The 25,216-nt window shown below is 31.3% G+C and overlaps 1 protein-coding gene across 1 annotated transcript; it reads left to right on the forward strand.

The window, feature by feature from the left end:
• The first annotated feature begins 9,829 nt into the window (after positions 1 to 9,829).
• Positions 9,830 to 14,475, forward strand: LOC21401798 (cytokinin riboside 5'-monophosphate phosphoribohydrolase LOG7). The gene is made up of 7 exons (XM_010106483.2): positions 9,830 to 9,993; positions 11,101 to 11,198; positions 12,023 to 12,053; positions 12,220 to 12,319; positions 12,461 to 12,531; positions 13,645 to 13,788; positions 14,135 to 14,475. Exons 1-7 carry the CDS (start codon positions 9,880 to 9,882, stop codon positions 14,228 to 14,230), a joined length of 654 nt encoding a protein of 217 aa, XP_010104785.1. The 5' UTR covers positions 9,830 to 9,879; the 3' UTR covers positions 14,231 to 14,475.
• The last annotated feature ends 10,741 nt before the right edge of the window (positions 14,476 to 25,216 follow it).

The following is a 25,216-nucleotide window of genomic DNA, read 5'->3' on the forward strand; positions in this document are numbered from 1 at the left end:
AATCCAACAGTTAAAACTTACTGTTGGGATTTATTTTCAGAGATTGTTGGGATTTATTTCCTAATTTGTGTATTGATTGTAATCGGATTTGATTGGCATTATTTTGGGAATGTTTGGCTGGTTGATTGTGATTGAGAATAGATGTACAGTTGGAAAGGTCTTTATGGAAGGTTTCAACAAGATCTGGAAACTTAATTTAGTTTCTATTTTTGTAAGTCAACTATTGAGCCAAAGATGGTAAATTGATTTGATTAATTTTTTATTGAGATTTTCGTGGCTGGATGATCTTCCTCTGTCTCCTAGGAATGAGTCCAGATTCTTATATCAGTTCGGGAAGGTTTCAGAATTAAAGGAGTTTGATTCGGACTGGTTTTGAGAAAGTTGACCATGACAGCTATGTTGCAGTTATTGTTGCAACAAGGATCTGCAACAGATTTGGTTCAACGAATTTTTCAAGAAGTGGTCAAGCCTTTAACTTTATGTTTTTTTTATTGAAAGTGTCTCTGGAGTAATTGTATGCCTTTTGATGAGTTTTTGCTGGGGTTGTGAGATAGGGGTGAGCACTTGTATTCAAATAGATGATTTGAGTGTTTTTCGGGAGAAAAACTTAGTTGGAGGGATTCCAATGTTAAAAAGTCGAGGGGATCTCGCTGTTCAAGTCCATTGGGAAATTACAAGTTCATAGGCGTCTTCTTAGAGAGGGAGTCTCAGGTAGATTAAGTCCAATTGAATTGTAAAAGAGTTCTTAGTGGATTGTTCATTATCTGGGCGTGGCCCTGTGGAGTAAGGTGTTACCGAACTGCGATACCATTTCTCTCTTGTTCTTTTATTTTATATTCCTGCATTATTCATACTATCTTATAAAGTGTTAAAAGACTCAAACCGATACTAACAATTGGTATTAGAGCGGGTCACTGACGTGTGTTTCGGTGAGATCCTGGTGTATTGGTTGATTTTGCAGGAATGGATGTCATGAGAGAAGGAGGATTTGTGAACAAACCACCATTTCTAGAAGGTGTCAATTACCCCTATTGGAAGGCTCGCATGAAAGCTTTCATTAAAGCGATTGATGAGAAGACATGGCAATCTATCTTAACTGGATAGACGCATCCAACAACTAAAGATGATAAAGGCAATAGTGTTCCGAAGCCAGAAGAAGAATGATCCAGTGATGAGGACAAGCTGGCAAACATCAATTCAAAATCATTGAACGCCATCTTCAATGCTGTGGATGTTAATCAATTTAAATTGATTTCCACGTGTGAAACCGCAAAAGAAGCTTGGGACATTCTTCAAACTGCGCATGAAGGTACGGATGCTGTAAAGGCCTCAAAGCTTCAAATGCTCACAACTCGCTTTGAACGTTTACGAATGGAGGAGGATGAGTGCATTGCCGATTTCAACTCAAAGCTTTGTGATATTGCCAACGAAGCCTTCGCCCTTGGAGAAAAATATTCTGACGCCAAATTGGTGAAAAAGACCTTGAGATCACTTCCGGCACGTTTTGCTTACAAAGTGACAGCCATCGAAGAAGCAAAAAATGTGGAGAAGATGAGACTTGATGAACTCGTGGGTAATCTTCAAACCTTTAAGATGAACTTTAAAGATAAAAAGAAAAGTAGAGGCATTACTCTTCATGCAGATTGTGATGATATGTCCACCAAAGATAAGACCGACGAAGATGAGGACTTGAGTGAGTCTCTTACTTTACTCACCAAAAACTTCAATAGAATGCTGAGAAAGATCAACAATAAAGGGAGATTTGGAGAGAATTCAAAGAACAAAAATTCTCAAAAGAAGAATTTTAACTCTCAACGGTTTGAAGAGAAGAAAAGAAATAAGGGAATACAATGCCGAGAATGTGAAGGATTCGGACATGTTCAAGCGGAATGTGCAAACACTCTCAAGAAGACAAATAAGGCTGCCATGGCAACTACATGGAGTGATGATTTGGATGAAAATGAAGAGGATGCAGATGATCACACCAGCAATTATGTGGCTTTCACTATAAGAAATGAACTCACGGATAAAAATTTATTTTGCACTAATAATGTTGTTGCAGAGTCTGTTGCAACAGCGTCTGCAACAACCTCTGGTGGAATTGTTGATGATACAGATTTTGAAGATGAAACTAAAGATGACAGTGACAATGATGACTTAAGTCTTGAGGAGATTCAAGAGGCTTATAGCAAGATGTACAGCAAATGACTTGTTGTTTGTAAACGAAACAAATCGCTTGAAGATGAAGTTGGTGTCTTAACAAAGGAAAGAGATGAGTTGAAGAAGGCTGCAACAAATTATGAAATCTTGGCAACAAAGCATCAGAGAAAGCTTGCTGAGACCGGATTCGAATTAGAGCATACCAAGAAGAATTTAAGGATGCTAAACTCGGGCACATTAAAATTGAATCACTTGCTCTCACAACAAAAAACTTGTGGTGATCATTTAGGCCTTGGCTACAAGGGTCAAGAAATTTCTGGGAAGACTGTCTTTTTGAAAGGAGCCACCAGTACTATGATGCAGTCCTTTAAGAAATCTCGGGTAAGATTAGACAAGAAATTTGTTGCAAAGCCTGTTGTAACAAGACAAGTAACAGACAGGTTCATTCCTATCTGTCACTATTGTAATTTGCCTGGCCACATTAGACCTAGATGTTACAAATACTTGACTGCTTTAGAAAGAGGTATGATCACTAATCCACCAAATTCCGCATTCACAAGAAGGACACCTAAAGCAAAGATTGATGTGAAAAATAAATTTCCTAGACGTGTGTGGGTAAGGAAATCTGATTTAAGGTGTCTAGGGGCTTATACTTCTTTTAAAGCATGTACTACTAACTCTGAGTATTGTGGTAATGGTCACTTCAAGCTTTTAATAGGTGATAAAAGTAATATGCATGGGAGAATACCATATTTAGGGGGAGTAAGACTCGTGGTGGATTCAGGGGGAGTAATTTGTAAAACTCAATGAATTGGAACGTGATTTGCAGGAAGATGTTGCACAGTTTCTAGAATTTTTGGCTTATTTTTGTGAAAAAGCGGGAGTAAGTAACCTAGTAGGTTTGATTTGTGCGGGTTGTCTTTACAAAAAGTATTGTGTTTTAGTTGCTATTATTAGTTTTGCCAAAACAATGCTAAAGGGGAAGATTGTTGGGATTTATTTTCAGAGATTGTTGGGATTTATTTCCTAATTTGTGTATTGATTGTAATCGGATTTGATTGGCATTATTTTGGAAATGTTTGGCTGGTTGATTGTGATTGAGAATAGATGTGCAGCTGGAAAGGTCTTTATGGAAGGTTTCTGCAAGATCTGTAAACTTAATTTAGTTTCTATTTTTGTAACTCAACTATTGAGCCAAAGATGGTAAATTGATTTGATTGATTTTTGATTGAGATTTTCGTGGCTGGATGATCTTCCTCTGTCTCCTAGGAATGAGTACAGATTCTTATATCAGTTCGGGAAGGTTTCAAAATTAAAGGAGTTTGATTCGGATTGGTTTTGAGAAAGTTGACCGTGACAACTATGTTGCAATTATTGTTGCAACAAGGATCTGCAACAGATTTTGTTCAGCGAATTTTTCAAGAAGTGGTCAAGCCTTTAACTTTTTGTTTTTTTATTGAAAGAGTCTCTGGAGTAATTGTACGCCTTTTGATGAGTTTTTACTGGTTGTGAGACATGAGTGAGCACTTGTATTCAAAGAGATGATTTGAGTGTTTTTCGAGAGAAAAACTTAGTTGGAGGGATTCTAATGTTAAAATGTCGAGGGGATCTCGCTGTTTAAGTCCATTGGGAAATTGCAAGTTCATAGGCGTCTTCTTAGAGAGGGAGTCTCGGGTAGATTAAGTCCAATTGAATTGTAAAAGAGTTCTTAGTGGATTGTTCATCATCTGGGCGTTGCCCCGCGGAGTAGGGTATTACCGAACTACGATACCATTTCTCTCGTGTTCTTTTATTTTATGTTTATGCATTATTTATATTGTCTTATAAAGTATTAAAAGATTCAAACCGATACTAACACTTACTGCTCCTATTGTGAAGCAAAATAATATGCTTCACCGTAAAAATTCCTGAAAGAGCATTAACAGAAAATCGCAAGCTAAATCCAAGGCCTATAACACAAATCTTTAGTCTCTCAATCTTCTGCACACTCCAATAAGGTAAAAGAATCCAAGACAACCTTCACATCACTCTATGATAATACCCCGCTTCAACCGCCACCTCCAAAAGCTCAAAGAAAGACTTCCCCGTTCACAACCCTTGACCCACCTATATACAACATTCCTACATCTCCTACTAAATTGTACGCCACGTGACAACATCTACAGTTCATTTGTTTTACCATTTGAAATATAGCTTAAACTTTTGTTATAGTATTTTATCCGATAAAAATTTTAATTTATTTTTTTTATTGCAGTATTTTTTCTCACATAAATTCACTTTTCAATTAAAATTTATAACTCGAATGAGTGAAATGAGCAGAACCTTAGGTTCCGTTCACTTTGCTGGTTCAAATTATGTGGGTTTAAATCTATATGTGAGTTTTTTTGTGGTTTGAATTGGCGTATAGTAGTAAAAAATCTAAATAAAAAATAAAGTTTGAACTAGTGTTTAGTTACATTATTAAAATTATGGGTTTTCAAAAAAAACGTGAGTGAAAATAGTTGATTCTCAACCTTTAGGATGAGTTATTGAAAAGTAATATAAGTTAGAACAACCATAAATTTAAAGGAAGGGAGATCAAGTTGGGTAGAAACTTCAATTTTAAGTTTAAATGAGTTCAAAATACAAATCTAAATTTAAAATGTTATGCAACTAAACAAGGATTTAAATTGACTTTTAGGTTCAAACCCATTTGAACTCTCTTACTAAATAGGCACTAAAAGAATTGTTGTAGAATTAGGGATGAATTCATATTCAATCCAATTGTAAAGAATAGAGTAAAATTTTTATTTAAGTTTACTAATTCGAATTTTTAATTTGAGTTGAGATATGATTTATTTGAGAGTTTTTTACTATAATAAAAAAGTTAAACATTTCTGTTTCTAAGAATTTTTTATTATAATAAAACTCAAATTTATAAAATAAATGAGAATAAGAGTCATTAAAAACACATCAAAATAAAACAGAATAAAGAGTTTTTAATGTAGATCTTTCAGCTAAAAGTTAAAAATCTCTTTACAATTTATTTTTTCAAGTCGTACCATCAAAATCTCCTCCAAATAATTAAGGACAAATAAGATGGGCAAGAAAATGTATCAATATTCCCAAGAAGAAAAACGTATTTTTGAGTTATAATGATTTAAATGTAGATCTTAAATTGAATTTGAGTTATAATTTGAGAGTTGAAGTTATAATTTGAGTTTGTGTTTAGATGTACACATTTGAGTTATAATTTAAATTGAGAATCTATTTGAGTTTGTGTTTGAGTAGGTCAAAACTTAAATTTATATTTAGATAATATTTTAATAAAAATTCAATGGTGATAAAAATTTTTAATATAATATATAAGTGATGTTTTATTCGTCTATTTGTTGAGCGTATAGAAAAAATATCATTTCAATTGGACTTAAAATAAAAAAATTATGACGTTTTTAAAAATAAAAAAATTATTCATAAACTTAAATTTAAACTTGAATTGAAAGAAAAATTTTAAACTCAACTCAAATTAAAACTCAAATTTACTCTTAAATTTTACGAACAAACATAATTAGGCCCTGTTCATTTCGCTAATTTGAGTTTAAAATTTGAGTTTTGTTACAGTAAAAAGCTCTCACAAATAATCACATCTAACTTTTTTACTACAATAAAAAACTCTCACATAAAATTACATCTCAACTCAAATTAAAAACTCAAATCAACGAATTAAACGGGCTCTTATATTACAAAGAAACAAGTCCCAAATAATTATACTCCCAAACATGTTGCAGGGCCTATGAATCCAGTCGTTGTAAGAGTGACTCTAGTGAATTATTTTTCTTTCTTGAAAAAAGAAGAAAAAAAAACAGCAATATCCCTCAATTAAATATTTTGCAGCACATCAATCAGTCAAGATGCATAAATCAAGCAAAAGCGCAATGATCACATAGTCAGTAAGAAACATCTCCCAAAGGAGTATTTCATTCTCATTTCCATACGCATCAACGATATAATTTCAGATTTTTTTATTGCTTAAAACCCCTTCAGCTTTGTATTATTTACCATGTGGCTACAAATAACTGGTCAAGATCATGGCCCGCGTCACATGCAATAATTCTTTTTTCTTCATTTTTTAATTTAAATAATTAATTAATTTCAACTGAAAAAACAGAAAGTGATCAACCAAAAAAGTGGAATAACTTTTTGGCTGTGGCAAGAGATCGTGTCTAGTGCCAAGGGTGTTTCCTTGGTGTGATTGGTCTCTCAGCGTGTGTACCGCGTATAAATCGGTTTGATTCAGAAAATGGGTCTTCGCTAATTATATTGTTTTAATTATATGTCTAATATGGACATAGTAACGCCGACATTTGGATTCTAGTTGTCTGAGATTGGGTTGCCGTTCAGCAAACTAGATCAATATCTGGTCAGTTTGATGTTATAAAAAATCTTGTTGAGAATTACACGTGTCACAAAGTTTTATTAAGCGATTTAAAACTTATTCTAAAATAATTTTATTTTTTTATAAAATAAAAATAAAAATATTTTTAATTTCTTACATAAATTATTTTTAAAAATGTGTTTAATAATTTTATTAAGAGATTATTTTCAGTATAAAAAATTCATTAATGTCTCTCTCTGTTAAAAGAGGAGAAAACGAAAATAAAAAATGAAAAACGACTAAAAGTTATTTTTCATTTATCTCTCATTTTATACTAAACTAAAAAAATCATTTTCATTTATATTTTTTGTCTTTATTTCGTCAAACGTCGTTTTAAAAACGTTTTCATTTTTTTTTTCTCCAAAAATGTAAAAATAAAAACGGGATCAATTCCAAATACGGTCATTAAATTAGTAATTTTGGGTGCACTTCTATGGAAAAGGCTCTTTTACTCTATTGATAATATACTGCAGTTGAATATGTAGTGAGAATAGTTTTATATCGCACGTTGTAAATTTATAATACAATAATTTGCATATCTAATTATTAAAAAATTAATCTAGCAGCTAAAAATAATGATTCTTATCTAACAAGCGAAATAGTCTTCTTCATTATAAAGATTTCCTTCAATGACACGGGTTCTTCTACAATAGGACCTTATATTTGTAGAATGTGATAAAAATCACACTAAAATAGAAAAAAATTACATAACAAATAAATCATGATATAAATCTGACAGTAAAAAAATAAAAACCTATTGATAATTCATTTTTCAGATTTTACCATAGAAATTTCTTAATGATATTTGTGTCCTTGACCTTGCTTAAAAAAAAAAAAAAAAAACCAAAGAGAGAGAGAGAGAAGGTAAAAGAGAGTCTTAAGTTATGCCTAATATTACTAATACTCAAATGGTTTTAAAACCTGTAAAATATACACGTGCTTAAAATATGGTAGTCATGAAAATAATTTAGTTGTTTTCTTTTAAAGAGACTCGAAACTTAACCTCTGTGTTCACCAAATTATGTCATAGTGGCATCAGTTTGTTATACCCCAATTATTATAAGTGAATATCGATCAGTTAACGTCAGTTTAAGTTACTGAGATCATAAACAAACAAAGGGCGAAAACAAAGCCCTCTTAATTATTTAGTAATATCCGTAAGTATTTTTCTCTCGTATCCTTTTTATTTATATTTTTTATAAATGCATATGTATATGCATATATATGTGGTAGAAGAATCAACTACGTAACAAAATTTCAGAAAATCATTGTTGAAAGGCACTTTTAGGGATATAATCCAGAATTTCGTTGTTTGATGAATTAATATCCATAATTTCTTAATGCACCTTGCATGTGATAGCACTCGGTACCTTCTTATGCAACTCAAATATAAAATTGTATCTACACTAATAAAATATGTAGCTACTGTTGCACGATATATAATATACTTTTTCTAATACAAATTAAATATATCTAATTTGTTTAATTCGGGCCTTCAAGAGACTGCCGCACCCAAAAAATGGGGTTTACACGTGAGCTGCTATGCCGTGTAAAGAAGACAAAATCATTATGGGCCCGTTTAGTTCGTTGATTCGAGTTTTTAATTCGAGTTGAGATGTGATTTTATGTGAGAGCTTTTTACTGTGGCAAAAAAGTTAGATGTGATTGTTTGTGAGAGTTTTTTACTGTAGCAAAACTCGAATTCTAAACTCAAATTAGCGAAATGAACGGAGCCTATATATACAATATGTATTATGAAATTTTAAAAAGAGTTCGATACATATTTTAAAATTCTTTTAGTATATTTCATTTGTATTTTTAGGTTGAAAGAGGGAGCTTTCACATGTGAATCACCATGAACCCTCTTTTTATAAATGTTTGAATCTAATTAACTCCTGATCAATACGACTGGCCTCTAGTCAATTAAATACCACTATTAATGTTGGCTTAATTTTTTTTTTTTTTTTTTGTGTTAGAAAGAAAATCTTGGCTTAATTTTTCAATTAATACCTTTCTATATTGATTAGAACTTTTAGGCATTTAACCTGTCCTACAGCTTTGTTTAATATTTCACTAGTCCAAAAGCAAATTAATTAAGCGAATTGAACAAGAAATGTACAAAAAGAGAACAAATCAACTGATGATCAAAGTTGATTGATATTTAAGTGAATTTAGAGAAATAACGCCCTTATAGTATATTTATTTGACTGTGTTAGAGTACCGAATTACAGTGAATCTATTATTTATATTGGTCGGGCACGATTGAAGTCGGGTCAAACTAATATAGGATAATGTCAGAATTTATAATTGTTTAAAAATTTAAGAGACACAATGTAAATTTATAATTTTTAAAATTTACAATTTTGAGTCCTTATTTTTGTAAAATTACATTTTGATCATATTTTTTAAAAAATTATATTTTTAACCCTAAAATTTTGAAAAATTATATTTTGACTCTAAAATTATTTTAAAAAACATTTTGAGCTTAAAATTTTTAAATTTTGATCTCTTATACAATATGTCATGACATTAAATATTATATTTTATCATATCAATACAATACACCTTAATTTATATAATACGATACAATATAATATAATACAAGCTATTAAACGTGACTTTAAAGGATTAGTACTCGAATGCTAAAGACTTTTTTTTTAAAAATCAAGCTTAATATAGATGTAAAATTAGGCTCCGTTTATTTTATCGATTCGAGTTTAAAATTTAAATTTTATTATAATAAAAAAATTTTAAAAATAATCACATCTAATTTTATTATTACAATAAAACTTCATATATAAAATCACATCTAAATTCAAATTAAAAACTCAAATAAGTGAATATTTATGAGAGAGGTAATTAATGGGGCTGATGAATCAAAATCCATATGCCAGGTGTCAACGTGCCACAACGAACATGATGTCATTTCCTAGATGCGAAGCAGTAGATCATTACCTGTCGATGAGATTATTCATATTAATAATCAAAACTCCAGTGGGAATATAAATTCGAAACGACTTTATAATATATACCTTTTATGGAAAGACAATCGTTTGTATTTTCCACCATCCACAATATATAAAAAAGAAAAAACTAAAAAGAAAAAGTACAGCCGCTGTGTATAAAATATACATATAATATATATCATTTACTTACTGGCCAACGCGTTAGTTTGAGCCTGAAGGAGTTTCTATTATAAAACTCACTTTGTTCTCATTCTCAATCAACATTCTTATAACTAAACTGCTAGAGAGAGAGAGAGAGAGAGAGAGAGAGAGAGAGATCATCAAATCAAAGAGAAAGATATGGAAGATCTGCAGACAAAATCGAGGTTCCAGAGGATTTGTGTCTTCTGTGGAAGCAGTTCAGGAAAGAAAGCTAGCTACCAGGAAGCTGCTGTTGAACTCGGAAAAGAACTGGTATTACATATCATAACAACCCTTTTTAAAGTCATCGTCATTGTTCACTACTTTTTCACATATATATTTCCATTTTGTTTTTCTTTTCTTTTCTTATTATTTCGTCTCTTCACAAAGCTTTGTAACTTTCCTAGAAAGATAAATGTTATCTTGCATTTTAAACCCTTTTTTTTTCTCTCTTTTTTTTTTTTTGGCATATTTTAAGTTTTCTCCCATTTATCATCCTACATGGGAAATTCATACACAATGGGAGGTGTTTCCTTTTTGCTCTTTTTTCTCATAATAGAAATTTTACTTTTTTTTTCCGTGTTGTAACCATTTTTCTCTTCTTCTTCTTCCTTATTCATTCTTTTTCTTCCTTCTAAAGTGGGATTGTGAGTTGTATCCCTATTCAAATTATGATCCGTGGTTAGTTAAAGTATTTTTTTTTCACAAAAAAATATATATAAATCAAAAATAATTCTAATGATTCTAATCTATATACCTAAAGCTCTAAACGCGGGCTTAATTATGATTAAAATTCTTTTGGGCAGTAGGCAGCGAAGTGTTTTTTAGGGTTCATGTTAGGAATGAATGAGAGAGAGTGAGAAGAATTAATGCTAGCTGTAACCTGCCTGTCAGTTAAGCAGCCTTCTTGCATGATCTCAGTTTTATTTTATTTTATTTTTTAAAAAAGAAACAAAAATTTTAAGCTCTTTTTATATTTTTGGTTTTCTAAAATAATAATCTCCTGCTTTTCCACAGGAAACCTAACGTGCTCCTTTGGTATCATGACCCTTTTGAGTGTGTTCCTTGTTATACCCTCTATCTCTCCATTGCCAAAAACCTCCATGATTTTTGTTTATGGGATTCCATGAAGATTAATATTTATTTATCTATTTGTTTATTTATTAATAGTATAATTTCAGTACTAGTCACTAGCCGTAGTCTTAGCTAGGGTTTTCATTGTTATTTCCTCCCTCAAGCATACTACTATTATTACTAGCTACATCTCTTCAGTCATTCATTAATTAAATTGATTATATTACTCTTGTTTCATGATTTTTGTGACACGTGTTGATGGGTTTTTAATTTTGATGTGCAATATTTTTTTTTGTGTGGGTTTAGGTGGAGAGAAGGATTGATTTGGTGTATGGAGGTGGAAGCGTGGGATTGATGGGTCTTGTTTCTCAGGCAGTTCATGATGGTGGGCGTCATGTTCTAGGGTCTCTCTCTCTCTCTCTCTTTCTCTCTCTCTCTCTCTCTCTCCGGCCTTCAAGTGTGGAGTTCCAAGAAAATGAAAATGGGTTTTCATAGGACAAAGGCCATGAATTTTCTATGCCCCATAATTATCAGCTTCTTAATTGTTAGCTCTTGAACCTTGCAAATTCTCTTCACTAGTACCCATGAAGTGGGGTTTAACATTTCTCTCTCAAACTGCACAAAGGCAGACATCATAGGATCAAATGCTAGGCCAGACATAATAATACATGCGCATGTTTTTTTTTTTTGGGAGCCCAAAGTGTCTTTTTTTAATTATATAGCTTAATGGGTATTCCAGAGATTAATTAGTAAAACTAGGTCTATTTGGTCTTATTGAATGAAGTGCAAAGTTCACTAGTGTCTCTACTATATAGGAGACCTTTTGAGGAGCATTTTATACAGTTGGATAAGGTTAAAATTAAATATTATCCGTTTCGATCAATGTAAACTGAAACTTTCCAGTTAGAAAGTGAAAGACAAAAAGGTGTCAACATGGAAAGTTTGTAAACTTTTTGTGATTGGTCATGCAACTTGCCCTATAATGTGTACACAAAAAAGGTATACATGACCCTCTATTTGTCACACCGAAAAAAGAATTGAAAAATAAAAAGTAAAAAAAAAAAAAAAAAACCATGTAGAAATCCGTAGTAGACTTGTCTTCTAGCTTTTTATTGACTAGTAAAATTATACTGCACACATATTTTTATTTCTTGTTCCTTTGGTTTTCAATTGGCTAGATGATCTTAGTACCGACCTAATTAATATGTTTTCATTGTTTATTTTGCAGAGTTATTCCGAAGACCCTAATGCCTAGAGAGGTATAAATAATATTCAAAGTCCTGTTTTATGTCTTATCCCTTAATTAATACTTGGATATGTACCATATTATAATACATATATATATATATGTTTATATACTGTTCAGATAATTTTGTTTATATATTGTAGGATTTATAACATACAAGAAACATTAAATTTTAACAGATAACTGGTGAGACTGTTGGAGAAGTGAGAACTGTATCTGATATGCATCAGAGGAAAGCTGAGATGACCCGTCAAGCAGATGCCTTCATTGCCCTTCCCGGTATGCCATTTAATACAAAATTATATATATATATATATATTTATGTATGTATGTATATTGTTTATATAGCTGGTTTGATTGCTTCAACAAAGTTCTTATGTATAGTAGAATTAATATTTATGCTCTACTAAATAATATCAGGTGGATATGGTACTCTTGAAGAGCTTCTTGAAGTCATTACATGGGCTCAGCTTGGAATCCATCGCAAACCTGTAAGAATAATTTGCAATTTTTTTCCCCTATTTGATTAACAAAGCGATTGGAATGATAGCGATAAGATTGGTCCCCATAAACGTATTAAGTTTGACCAAAATTAGTGCTCATCAGATAAGTACTATTGACCAACATTTTAAAAGGAATAGTTTATAAATAAGTTGTTCTCTTAATTAATTGTTATGCATAAACAATCAAGACATATATATATATATATATATATCTTTTATACTAAACTCTAAAAATAATTACTAAATACTCTTTTGAGCTTTATGAATATTGAGAAACAATGCGTAAAAATGTTTTCAATGGTACTTAGTTATTCAAATCAAACGCTTAAACATCAAGCTTTCACATGGGGCATGTTTCATGTTGTTCAACTGTAATAATTGACGATCCATAAATTAAAATTAATTGCTGCTCCTTTCAGCGAAGCTGTTTCGGAACTGTAAATAATAAACTATCACTCGAAATAAATAAAAATTATTTTATTTTGTGTTCCCTTGTCTCCATGTGATGAAGTAGTGGTGCCATCATACAAGTATTATTTGTCATGCTTTCTCAAGTACACACGGCTATTATTACTTTCTTTTTAATAAATTCTAGGCTTATAAGCCATACAATTAGAAAGCAAAGTTTGACGGGTCATAAGCTAAAGAAATCTTTGTGAGTGGGATGGATGTAATACAAGAGAAGTTATCATACACACACACACACACACACATATCACGGGGCTTAGAATCAGTGATTGTGATATTTAATTCCAAATCACATGGAAAGATTAGTATAAGATTTGCAATTGCGCAATCGAAGATATGCGTTATGTATTTCAATCAAATGGGTGTTACATATATATAATTTGGTGGTTCTTTAATTTGATTTTAAAGGATCTCCGTTTTAGTGGGAGAAAGATTCCTCATAGTCTATTAAGAAAATAAGAAAAAGAGATCATTGGTTAAAGAAGTTGATATGTATAACCCTTACCAACATATACTAGACGTCTTAATTAATATAATAGTAATTGGATATTGTAAGTTAATTTCTCATATTCATTATAGCATTAATATTAATAGTAATTAATGATATTAATTATATATTTTTTCTTTAATTAGGTGGGGCTTTTGAATGTTGATGGGTACTATAATTCGTTGTTGTCCTTCATCGACAAGGCTGTTGATGAAGGCTTCATCTCGCCGACCGCACGTCGCATTATCGTTTCTGCTCCAACAGCCAAACAATTGGTCAGACTTCTTGAGGTATAGAAATTAACTATAATATTATTAACTATTCTTGATCCTTCTCTTATAAAAATTAATAATATACAATTCAAGAAAATGAGTTTATGAGGAGAATTATGTGTTTAAGGTCCCACTTGCTCCTTCAATATTACATATATATTTATATATGTAGATATATATGGTTGGTCATGACTTGGTGTTTCTAGAGCAAAGACTAATTCTATATTGCTACAGTTTATTAATGCCCTAAAAATGGTTTAATGTATCCAAGTTATGTTGAGAATTATATAACATTATTATGATTGAGGGGTTATGTGTTTTACTTAATTAATAATTTATTAGTGTATTAATATGTAATTATCAGGAATACGTTCCGGAGTATGATGAGGTAACCTCCAAGTTGGTGTGGGAAGAGGTGGAGAGACTAAATTATGTGGCGGAGTCAGAAGTTGCCACATAATAATTATGAATGTGCATGTTACATGAACTATACATGTCTTTTTTGGGTTTTGCGTACGTTCTGCACAATACATATATATATATATATGTGTAGTTGTATGTAATATTATATATATACGGGGTCTGACACCGTAGTCTCTGCAGCGTAGGAAATTCTGGGTTCTTTTTGTAGCTGAGCCAAGCACAGTCATCTTTTGTCAAAGTTTCTGATGATATATATATACGTCCCAGAAAAACAAAAAAGAAGAAAAGAAATCAAATGTTTATGTATGGCTTTCCTAATTTTGTGAAACTGTGAAGGAATCAAATGTTTAATTCAATATCAGGTTTTTTGGCCCCCGTTTTCTTTTCTTTTATGGATGTATTCAATTTTTCCATGTCAATATATGTACAAATTTCTTTTATCATTTGAACGCCATTAGAGATTTTTTGGAGTCAAAACCGAGGAGTAATATCCAAAATCTGTTGAAATATTGGGTTTAGCTATTGTGATTTTTTCTGGGATGATATTCAAAGGATTGGTGATTCAATTCGATCAATTTGGCCAAAAAAAAAAGCAGGTCTTTAAACCTTGCATTTAATCCAAGTTGCAGGTAAAAATACATAAGAAAAAAAAAAAGAAGATGAAGATTTAATACAGTTCGGCAATATGTCTATATTTACAAATAGGAAAAATATTTTTCATCCTTAGTTGTGCTTTTACAACAAGCTGGTTACTTATAAATATATCTAGAGACGATCACTTTATGGTACAAATTATTTACGAGTGGACATTCTATAATTAATTTTCTACATTAGGTTTTATAAATCTCTTTGTACTTATACAAAGATGATTTCCTCAAATTAAAAATACGAAGAACTGTAAATAGTAATTACAGTAGTCAACCCACTATTTCAATAAAATCTTACATTTTATTTCATTTGATAATTTCATTTATTAGAAGACTTACTGATCAGGAGTGAGACACCATAACCGACCTTATCTTATCCTCATTATAGAAAATTTATTTGCCAGTGTTCTAATCATATGAAAGTAATAAATTTTGGCAAATCTTAGAAGTAGATACGATTTGATTATCCTGATTCTCTGGAGAGATGCTTTTAAGATTTGGAGTGCATTTTGACGTCTCTTAGATAAAGGGTTGAGAGCCGTGAAAGATGTATTTTATATATCTTTCAAAGTCTTCTATTTTTTTTTTTTTTCCTTTAATCCTTTATCATAACTCAATTTGCAAATACTTTTAGTTACTTTTTACTCTTCGTTGTATTTCAATCTGTAATAGTTTATTAGCGCATATCAAAGTTTTTCTATTCTTTCGCTACTTTTGTACATTAACAAAGTGTAAATTATTCTACAAATAATTTCTTACTAGTCAATATTAGCAAAAAGGAGCTTTTCTTCCGGAAGAAAGTAACTTTGCTTTGTGGAAAAACCCAATATTTCCAAAACCAAAAGAAATGGAAAAACGGTCACCAATATAATTTACATCTCTAGAATTTTCACTTTCATGCAAATGTGCTTCACGTATATTATTCCTTTCAAATTTTTGTTCAAAGGCATAAGCTTTCCACCGATTACTTGCAAATGTGACAAACCTATTTCTCCAAGTAGGAAATCCTATTAAAAAAAAAAAAAAAAGGTTCTACTTTATTCTACATTTTCGAGCCATTTCAAGACCGAGACCTTTGCCACAAAGGACGCTAATTGTGACGTGAATTTATAAAAATTATAAATAACCCACAACCTTAAGGTCGCAAAAGAATTATAAATCTAATCATAATTTCTTAACTTCAAACGACAGAATTTTTGTGTACTTTGTGTCGGCTGATCTAAGCTAGGCCGAGGCATTTGGACTCAGAAAACCAAAGAAAACGATCGATTGAAACTTGAAAGGATGAGAGAAAAAATTGTCTTTTTCTCTTCACGATCAGATTCAGGTCTTAATGTGAATCACGTGTGTGAGAGTTTGATAGACCAAATGGCAAATACCGATCTTTGCGGTCCCACTCCTTGGTGGGGCCTCCATGTTGGCTAACAACCATTCATGTGTTATTGTATTTTCTCGTAAATTAGACCCATCTACTTCGTTAATTAAGGTGAACATGATATGAAGAAGCTTCCTAAGTTGTGCTTGTATCAAACACAACTTCTTTATTCTCTTAAAATACAGTTATAGGTCGACTTCTTTAGAAAAATGCTCATATAGTTGTTTATGTTAAGATTTTCAATCCCAGAATTAGTTTGTATTTGTTATTGAGCAAATGTTTGAGTTTGTGTTTATTGTAGGACTGTGTTTTTGGTTAAACTTGGATTATTTAGATTTTTGTTTATGATTTATTCGAATCTTCAGGTTAATGTTTGTTGGGAAAAACACACCCCTATATTCATGCGGGAGAAAAATAAACTGAAACAAAATAACAGAAAAATATAAAAGACAAAAATTTATGTGGTTCAAAAAAATTTTCTACATCTACGGAAGAGGAAGAAAAAGTCACTAACAGTTTTAGAATTACACACTTATATAACTTTCTCACTTTCTCTCTACCCAAAACCCCTTACACCCTTGCCTATCTCTGTAACACCTCGAGCAATTAAACAAGATTAATTAAGATAATTGAGATTTATTAGTGTGCCTAATCTAGTTTAATTAACTAATTATGTTTATTAAATGCTTCGGATATTTATGTTTAAATATTTTCAAGGGATTTAAACATTTTTAGTATTTACATTTGCACCCTAAAAGTGTGTGTAGACACATTTTCTGATATATTTTCCTAAATATCTTTGATGTTGATCTTTTTCCTTTTTCTTTTTTCTTTTCTTTCCTTTTCTTTTCTTTCCCCGTGGCTTCCTCTCAGCTCTCTCACTCTCCCTGTCGTTTCTCTCTCTCTCTCACTCATTATGTCGTTTCTCTCTCACTCTCGAACGCCTTCTCTCTCGCTCTCTTCCAATTTGTCACCAATTCTCAAGGATCTTGGACCAAAGAGGAACTTTAAGGAGTTTTCAACGTCAAGGGAAGGGTTTAGGGTAAGATTTTTGAAAAACTTATCTTGAATCTTGAATTTTTCCGTTAGAAAAACCTATTTTTGGTTTAAATTAGATTTTGATGGATTATGGGTAAAATCACTGTAAAAATTTGGGAAAATTAGTTCTTTGGATTGGATTTGTCATTTGGAACTTGGATTTAGTAAATTTCCTTTGAAATATTTCAGATTGGAACTTGGATTTATAGGTTTTGGTCTTATTTTCTTCGGATCGGCCATGTCGGCCATCCTGTGCAGCCCCCACTGGTCGACCGGCTCCTTCTTCACCGGCCGACCGGTGGAGAATAACTTCTCTGTCACCGGTCGACCAGTGCACACGTGATTTGAACTTGTTTTGTGTTAAAACCTTATTTTGACCCTGATTTTCATAAAGAACCCAAATTAGTTTCATTTGGAAACTTTAAGTAGATGGATTAGCATCTTTAATCCATGTTTTGAGATCAAAATCCTTGGAATGATGATTTGAAGCATGAAATGATTTGTGAAACTTGAAATTGGATTAAGGCACACTAATAGGAAATCAAAGTGTATAATTGAGCTTGATTTGTTTTAGGAATGAAAATTGAATCCTAAAACATTGTTTTGTATCAATGCTAGTTGAAGAATCGGATTGGAGGGCTTTGAGAAAGCAGAGGTTAGGATAACGCAGCGCTAGCAACAAGTTTGGTATTTAAGAGGTAGGATTTCTTATCCTTTTCTTTGATAACATGTTTTTAAAGAGTTTTGGCCTTATAAATGTTTGAAAGAAAAGACATGATTGATAACGAAAAGTATTTTAACACAATAGCTTGATTTTAGCTATTGGAATCATAATGAACTCTTTCAAAGTTTTAATGAATGATTTCTTAAGATAAGATATATTGCGAACTAGTAAACCTGCTGATGGCCTAAAAAGGATAAGCAGAGAGTATCCTTGGGGGCATAACTTGAAATTCGGACCGGGCCATTACGGTGGTGTTAAGGCTTGTGCTTGTGGTTGTGTAAGTAATTTATCATAGTATAAATTATTTGCTGATGCCTGTAATACGAAATTTAATGTTTATACTTCCTTTCAGAAAAAAGGATGTTAGGTTCCAGCTGTTGTGTTGAAACTGAATATCTTTATTTATTTACTCATTCATTTATTTACTTATTTATAAAGTTTATTTGAAATACATCCTACTGGGCCTTCTGCTCACGTTTTGTTTCTGTTTATATATATATATATATATATATATTAAACCCCTCCCAGGCGACGCTAGAAGCAATGCAGAGTAGCTGAATTAGTTGCTGCCATATGCTCAAGTGAAGACATTATATCCATTATCCTTGTGTATAAATGTAAGGATTGTAAATTCTAAGATTATAAACTCTAGATTGTGGTTACTGTCTGTAAATATTATTTATATGTTCATGTATGTACAATATTGTATATCCTCTGGGTGAAACCCTGAATGATACCAGAGGCTCAGTTTTTAAACCCATTTTATTAGAAAAGTGTGAAAGTCCCCATCACTTTCTTGTAATCTAATTTCAGTAAAATGTGGGGCTTGTTTAGAAATTTCTTTAATATTTTACTTTCGGTTTTGATTATTATATTTCCTATTATTTAATTACTTTCTTAATTATATTTAACTTCTAAACGAGCCTCCACGTCACTAACCCCTGCTTTGGGGCGTGTCAATCTCTCTCCTCACTTTTCTCTCTTTCTCTAAAAAAAGAGACACTCTTTCTCTACACTATTCTATGAGCACATAAAGTCTTACACAAAGCAGTAATCTATAGACTCATAATAAGTCATAAAATAACCCTTACCAAAAAACTGAAAACATTAACTTACCCAAAAATACAAAATAGTAACTTTTCCAAAACTAATTTGAGTCACTTGCCTAACAACCTCCACCTTAACTCAAATTCTCTCAACTCACACATTTAGGTATCATCGCACCCCTCATGGATGGGGTGATGACGATGCAAACTTCAATACAAATAAACACGCATCAAGTTTAAACTCTCATCAAACTTGACACAAGGAATTGTCTTCTTCTTATTCTTCAAAGCATCTTCATTGCCATAAGTCTTCACCATCTCGCTTTTATTATCTTTTACTGTCATCATCTTGTTGCACTTTTTTACTCATGCAACTTCTTTAACAACATAAGAAGACTCTTTATGGCTTGGCTCTACCTTTATAGCTCCACCTACAGCTATAGTTCTAATCAGCTTATACAAGTTTTGTACTTTTTCACCCTTTATGGCTACTAAATCACCTCTCTTAACTTCCATAAAACTACCATTTGTATAGTACTCACAACCCAAAGTGTTCAAAGCTCCCAAAGAAATCAAACTTCTCTTTAGTTGAGGAACATGTCTAACATTTGTCAATTTCCTAACAACACCATCAAACATCTTCACCTTAAAAGTACCTATTTCAACAGCTTTAACACTAAAATCATTGGCCAACAACAAAGTACTAGCATCATAGGGCTTATAAGAATCAAACCACTCCTTATATGGACACATATGAAACGAACATCCAGAATCCAAGATCCAAGAGTCAGAAATATTTTCATCAGCAATAACTGTAATGACAGAGAAAATCCTAGAATTAAATAATTAAATTTTTGTCTTCTATGCCTTCATTTTCCCTATTGTTGTTGGCTTCAGCTTTCCTAGTTACTTTGATTCAAATAAAATATGAGTAGCAATTTATTATTTAATGACTTCGTTCCACCCATTTCCTCCATTTTACTTGGCTGAAACATAGAACCACACTGCGGTCAGATTCTGTCCGGCCTCATTGTCTTTCTAATGTTCATGTTTACGTATATTTTGCTCTGGCTCTTTATTTTATATGACAAAAAAGTCATAATCTGTATGGCAAATATAAGATCTGATTAATTTTTGTGCTTTTATTCAGTTGCCATTAATTGGTAGCCATAAAATGGTCATATTTCTTACACATTTATGCAGTTGTCATTATAGACCTTCCTATTTGCTTATTGTGTATCCGACTTTCGCTTAAATTAATCTCTTTTACATTTATTGATTTTGCTGATCTATGTTGATGATCTGTAATGCCTAGGATACTCATTTGTACTTCTATGTTGATCTGTGTCATTTTTTTTTTTTTTACATAAGCATTAAATGATTTGTGCATTTTTTCTTCTTTTTTACTGGTCTATGTTGCTGATCTGTGATGCTTAGGATACTCATTTGTACTTCTATGTTGATCTATGTCATTTTGTTTTTACAGAAGCATTAAATGATTTTGGGATTTTTTCTTCTTTTTGTTGTCCGGAATATGTACAAAATTTGCCCAAAAAAATGTATCTTTTTTTCCTCTCCCTCTTTTTTTAATGTATTTTCTTTTTCTCTGTATTGAATATTGTTCCTTTTTCTGTATTAAATATTGTTAGGGGTTTTTTCTTTTTCGTCCGTTTTTTTTTCTTTTTTTCTTTTTTGCTTATGATTTTCTTTTTTTTTTTCTCTCTTTTTTTTTGGCTCTTTTGCCGCTTTTAATCCCATCCCATTTCTATCATTTTCTTTATCAATGAAATTTTTTCTTTACAATTTTCATGCACCGATTTCCAACTATTACGTGTGGCATTGTTATTGGTTATCTTGCTCTTTATGTATGCAAAATGTTGTTTCTGTATATTAATGTGTTATCTAAATTCTCTCATGTTTTCTCTTCCACACTTGAGATCTCTCCTTTTCTGCTCCAAGGTTGATCTTTTATTGTTCTGTTTTACCTTGGCCTATTTACTGCCCGTCTTATTCCTGTCTCTTTGGGTTTTATTTGGTTGGTTGATATTGGTTATTTAAGGCACAGCTCACAATAGTTCAGGTATTATTAATGATTTTTGTCCAAATACTCTTAATATTTATTGTTGATACTAAATATATTGTCTTGGCCATCACAGCACCAACAACAAGGTAACATATATTCTCCAACTTAAATCAATTATACATAAAAAATGATATTTATTATTTGAAATACACATCTAACCAATAATTTATTATTTCAGTCCCCGGTTAAAAACAGCAACATCTACACCAACATCAACACCAATATCAATTCATACGCAAACACCAGATCTAAAAAAATCTGCCACAAAGTAAAACACAATTACCAATTTATATTATTTATCAATATAAAAGACGAGTCATTATTTTATATACATATTTAACAACTTTTTATCATCTCAATTCCTAACAGAAGGAAACAGAATAAGCTAGAAAACGCTAGGTAATATAATTATCCCTAAATCAAAATATTTCCAATTCTCTTGATTATCAATACCGATTTCTTTTCAAAATTTATATTTTACAGCTAAAAAGACGAAACAAGGACAAAGCACAAAGACAAAAGCTCAGCTATACTGTAATCAGCTTTTTACAACAACATTATCCAAACACACACGTATATATAAATATGTACATATAACCTAACTCTGTATTATAAAGATTATCAACGCTTTGAATAATATAAAATTACTGTCCGCCTTAGATTATCAACTCTAATTGATATAAAATTACCGCCTGCAATGCGCGGGCGGGCATACAGCTAGTATAATCTAATTCTGTATTACAAAAATCTCCAATTTTTTTAACAATACGAAATTATTTCTCGCGCGTTGCAGCGCGGGTAATCAACTAGTATTTAATCTAGATGATTAGTTGCCGACAACAGTTGGTGGTTAGACAACGGTTGGTGGTTACTATTCATTCGGACGAAAATTTTCAATTGACATCTATAATATATTACCCACCAACAAATGGCGGGGCAATTTTGACAAAACACATTTAGTTGATTCTTGATTGATGCTTTGAAATTACATAGATCTAACACTCTTATCTGAATGACAAAATTTTTTAACATATCTTAGACCATCTCTAATGTAATTCAGAATGCCAATGTTGCATAAAGCTATTTCAAATGATATATTTACTTTTTATCATGATTATTAAGATTTGAAACTTGTAAAATAAACTTTTAATAGTAAAAATAATTTTAAAATGACAATGTTATGCTAAATTGATATATTAAGCAATATCAATCAAATACTAAATTTAACATTGCTATATATGTTAAGTTTAGCATAGGAAATAATATATTTTAATATAAGAGAGTGGTTTTTTAATCAAATGCTAAAACTTAAAATTAGCATAGTAATTGGAAGCTGCATTAAAGAGATGCTCATATTCTTAAGGGTGGTAATTCATGTCACATGTCGTGTTTTGACCTTTTTTTTTTTAAATTTGCAGTCAACCCGAACACGACTCGTGATACGAAATGTTTTAAAACTGCAACACGCACACGATACGACCACTTTACGGGTTGACACGACACGACAAGAAAATGACCCGTGAATATGAAATTAACGCGAAAATTGTATACTTTTATTTAGTTTTTTACATATTAGAAATAACTTAAAATTTATAACACACTAAAATACAATAACATCTATTGAAATTAAGCAAATAATAGTATAAGATTTTGAGTATAACTATCATGATATTACAAGTTCATAATAAAATCAAAAATATGTAATGAAAAATATATGTATTTTTTAATTTTTTATGAGTTTCGTGTCGTGTTCGAGTTTGATGGGTCCAACTCAAAATTTATCCGTGTTTTTCGTGTTAATTTTAGGTTGACCCAATTCTGACTTGAACTTCTTTTTTTTTCAACCCTAACCTGCAAAATTCGTGTCGTTTTCGAGTCGTGTTGTCGTGTCGTGACCCATATTGTCGGCCCTACCTATTCTTGTAGGCTGTAGCATTTTGAAAGTTTTCTTTAAAGAGAGAATTTACACAAAATTATCCTTTTTAAACTTCGTGTTTATAATGTATCTTTAATTTAATAATATTATTAATCAGTCTACTTTATTATTGTGATGATATTATTTTGCATGTCATTTTTTACATGAGTGCTAAATTTGTATAATTTAGAATAAGAATGATTAACAAATGATAAGAATGTCTCACACTTGTATGTAAATATCAAAAATTTGTGGTCTTTTTTTTTCATCCCATGTAAAATGAACGTTTATATAATTCTCTTTAAAAAAGGAGACAAGTACTTTTGAGAGTTTAGGACATCGTTCATTTTATTGATTCGAGTTTAAAATTCGAGTTTTGCTACAATAAAAGCCTCTCAGAAACGTCACATCTAACTTTTTTACTACAGTAAAAAACTCTCACATAAAGTCACATTTCAACTCAAATTAAAAACTCGAATTAACGAACTAAACTAGCCCTAGATTTGTACTCCTTCCTTTTTATTAATATTTTCGTAGTCAAATAGGGATTTTTCTCTTAGAACCTGAAAGTAATGCCAAGCGGGCCTGGTCCCTATTTTAAAGAGACTGGGCTAAAGCCCACTTTCGCGTTCTTATCCGCCGTCGTTCTTGTCTTCCTCTCGTTCTGTGGGTCCGACCTGCAAAAATGTTTTTACGGTACCCTAAGATTGATTTTTCGATATAAAATGCCCATTATATCCTTCTCACTAATTAACAACAAACTAATAATTTTTTAAAAAATTATGAAAATACTTTAAAATATTTATAAATTAAAAATTAAAATAAGTAAAAAGTTTTCTTAAATATTTTTAAAGTTATTTATTTCTATTTTATTAATGTAAATGGTAGTTCTGACATTATATGTCTCAAAAATTAGTGTTAGGATATCGAAAGAACTTTTTTTAAGGGGGAGATACCGTTTAAATATGTGACGACCCTTACTTCTCATCATCATTACTACGTTCATACTTAACTCATATCTTAACTTTTTTACTTTTCAACTATAAAACCCTAATTTTAGGCTACATTTTTTAAACTTTAATAGTAAAATAAATACTAATATACTTTGTTGGAATAAAACTTCAATCAGTATTTCATAGTAAAACTCGAATATTAAAAATACTTTTCTTAAAATATTTTTAACTTCTTAATATTAAATAATCTGTAGATAAAATTCTTTTGAAACTTTAAAAAATTTTCCTTAGGCATGGTCATATATTTAACTTATTATTTGCGTACCATTATCATTCATATGCAATTCACATAATAGCATTTTAGATACATTAATATACTTTGTGACTTGAGGTTGCTAAGCATAGCCTCCTTGTCTCATATACTTTACATTCATTACACATCATATTTACATCCATAAGTATTGTTTATTTTAAACACTTAGCAGCGTTTTCAAAACATGTGGTGCATCCATTACCCAATTGCCCACACTCCACTGCTTCATCCTTTCTGCACACCAAGCAACAGGTTTTAGGGAGCCGGTGTCTTACCCTAGCTTCCTACAATACAAACAAAATGAATAAGTTTTTGCTCAGCAAGTAACAGTAGACCATAATAAGTACAAACAATAATCCAAACCCATATATGCATTCATGTCATACATTCTAACACATTTTCTAAACATTTAAAGTGTTTATCGTATTATGCTTTCTTTCTTTCATTTCATACCACGATACTGTTGGTTTCCGAATCAAATTCGGATGCGGAAGCGTGGGGATAGCGGATGAAGTATAACAAAAATTTTCATAAAACCTTTGAGATACTCTATAAATTATATTAATTTATGCAGGAATAAATTAATCACATTAATTTATTTATTAAGAACTCAATTAGGAATAATACATGGCGACCGATTAGGATGATAACTTGAGTTCTTTGACCTCGAACAATCCTTGCTCCAAAGCCTTGTGTTTAAAAAACTAATGTCTTTCACGTCAATTCCTGGAATCCATGAAGATGTGTGTGTGGGCACACCTGAGACAAAACAGGTTTAGAATAAACACTCGAATTTTCATAAACACCAATGCATGCACGATGTGGAATTTTTTTGGAAAATTTTTTTTCCTTCCCACAATAAGAGAATTTCGGCCACCCTTTAAAAATTAGGTCAAAAATTGTCTCCACAATTTTCTTTCATTCTCTTA

This window comes from Morus notabilis, unplaced genomic scaffold (genome assembly GCF_000414095.1).
Source record: "Morus notabilis unplaced genomic scaffold, ASM41409v2 Scaffold406, whole genome shotgun sequence".
In the NCBI taxonomy this organism is placed as follows: Eukaryota; Viridiplantae; Streptophyta; class Magnoliopsida; order Rosales; family Moraceae; genus Morus; species Morus notabilis.

What these genes read in the sequence shown, in the direction of transcription:
- LOC21401798 (XM_010106483.2), top strand. Translation starts at nt 9,880, where the DNA reads ATGGAAGATCTGCAGACAAAATCGAGGTTCCAGAGGATTTGTGTCTTC. An exon ending in GGTGGGCGTCATGTTCTAGG is followed by an intron (nt 11,199 to 12,022) that starts GTCTCTCTCTCT and finishes TTTATTTTGCAG; the next exon opens with AGTTATTCCGAAGACCCTAA. An exon ending in AGACCCTAATGCCTAGAGAG is followed by an intron (nt 12,054 to 12,219) that starts GTATAAATAATA and finishes AAATTTTAACAG; the next exon opens with ATAACTGGTGAGACTGTTGG.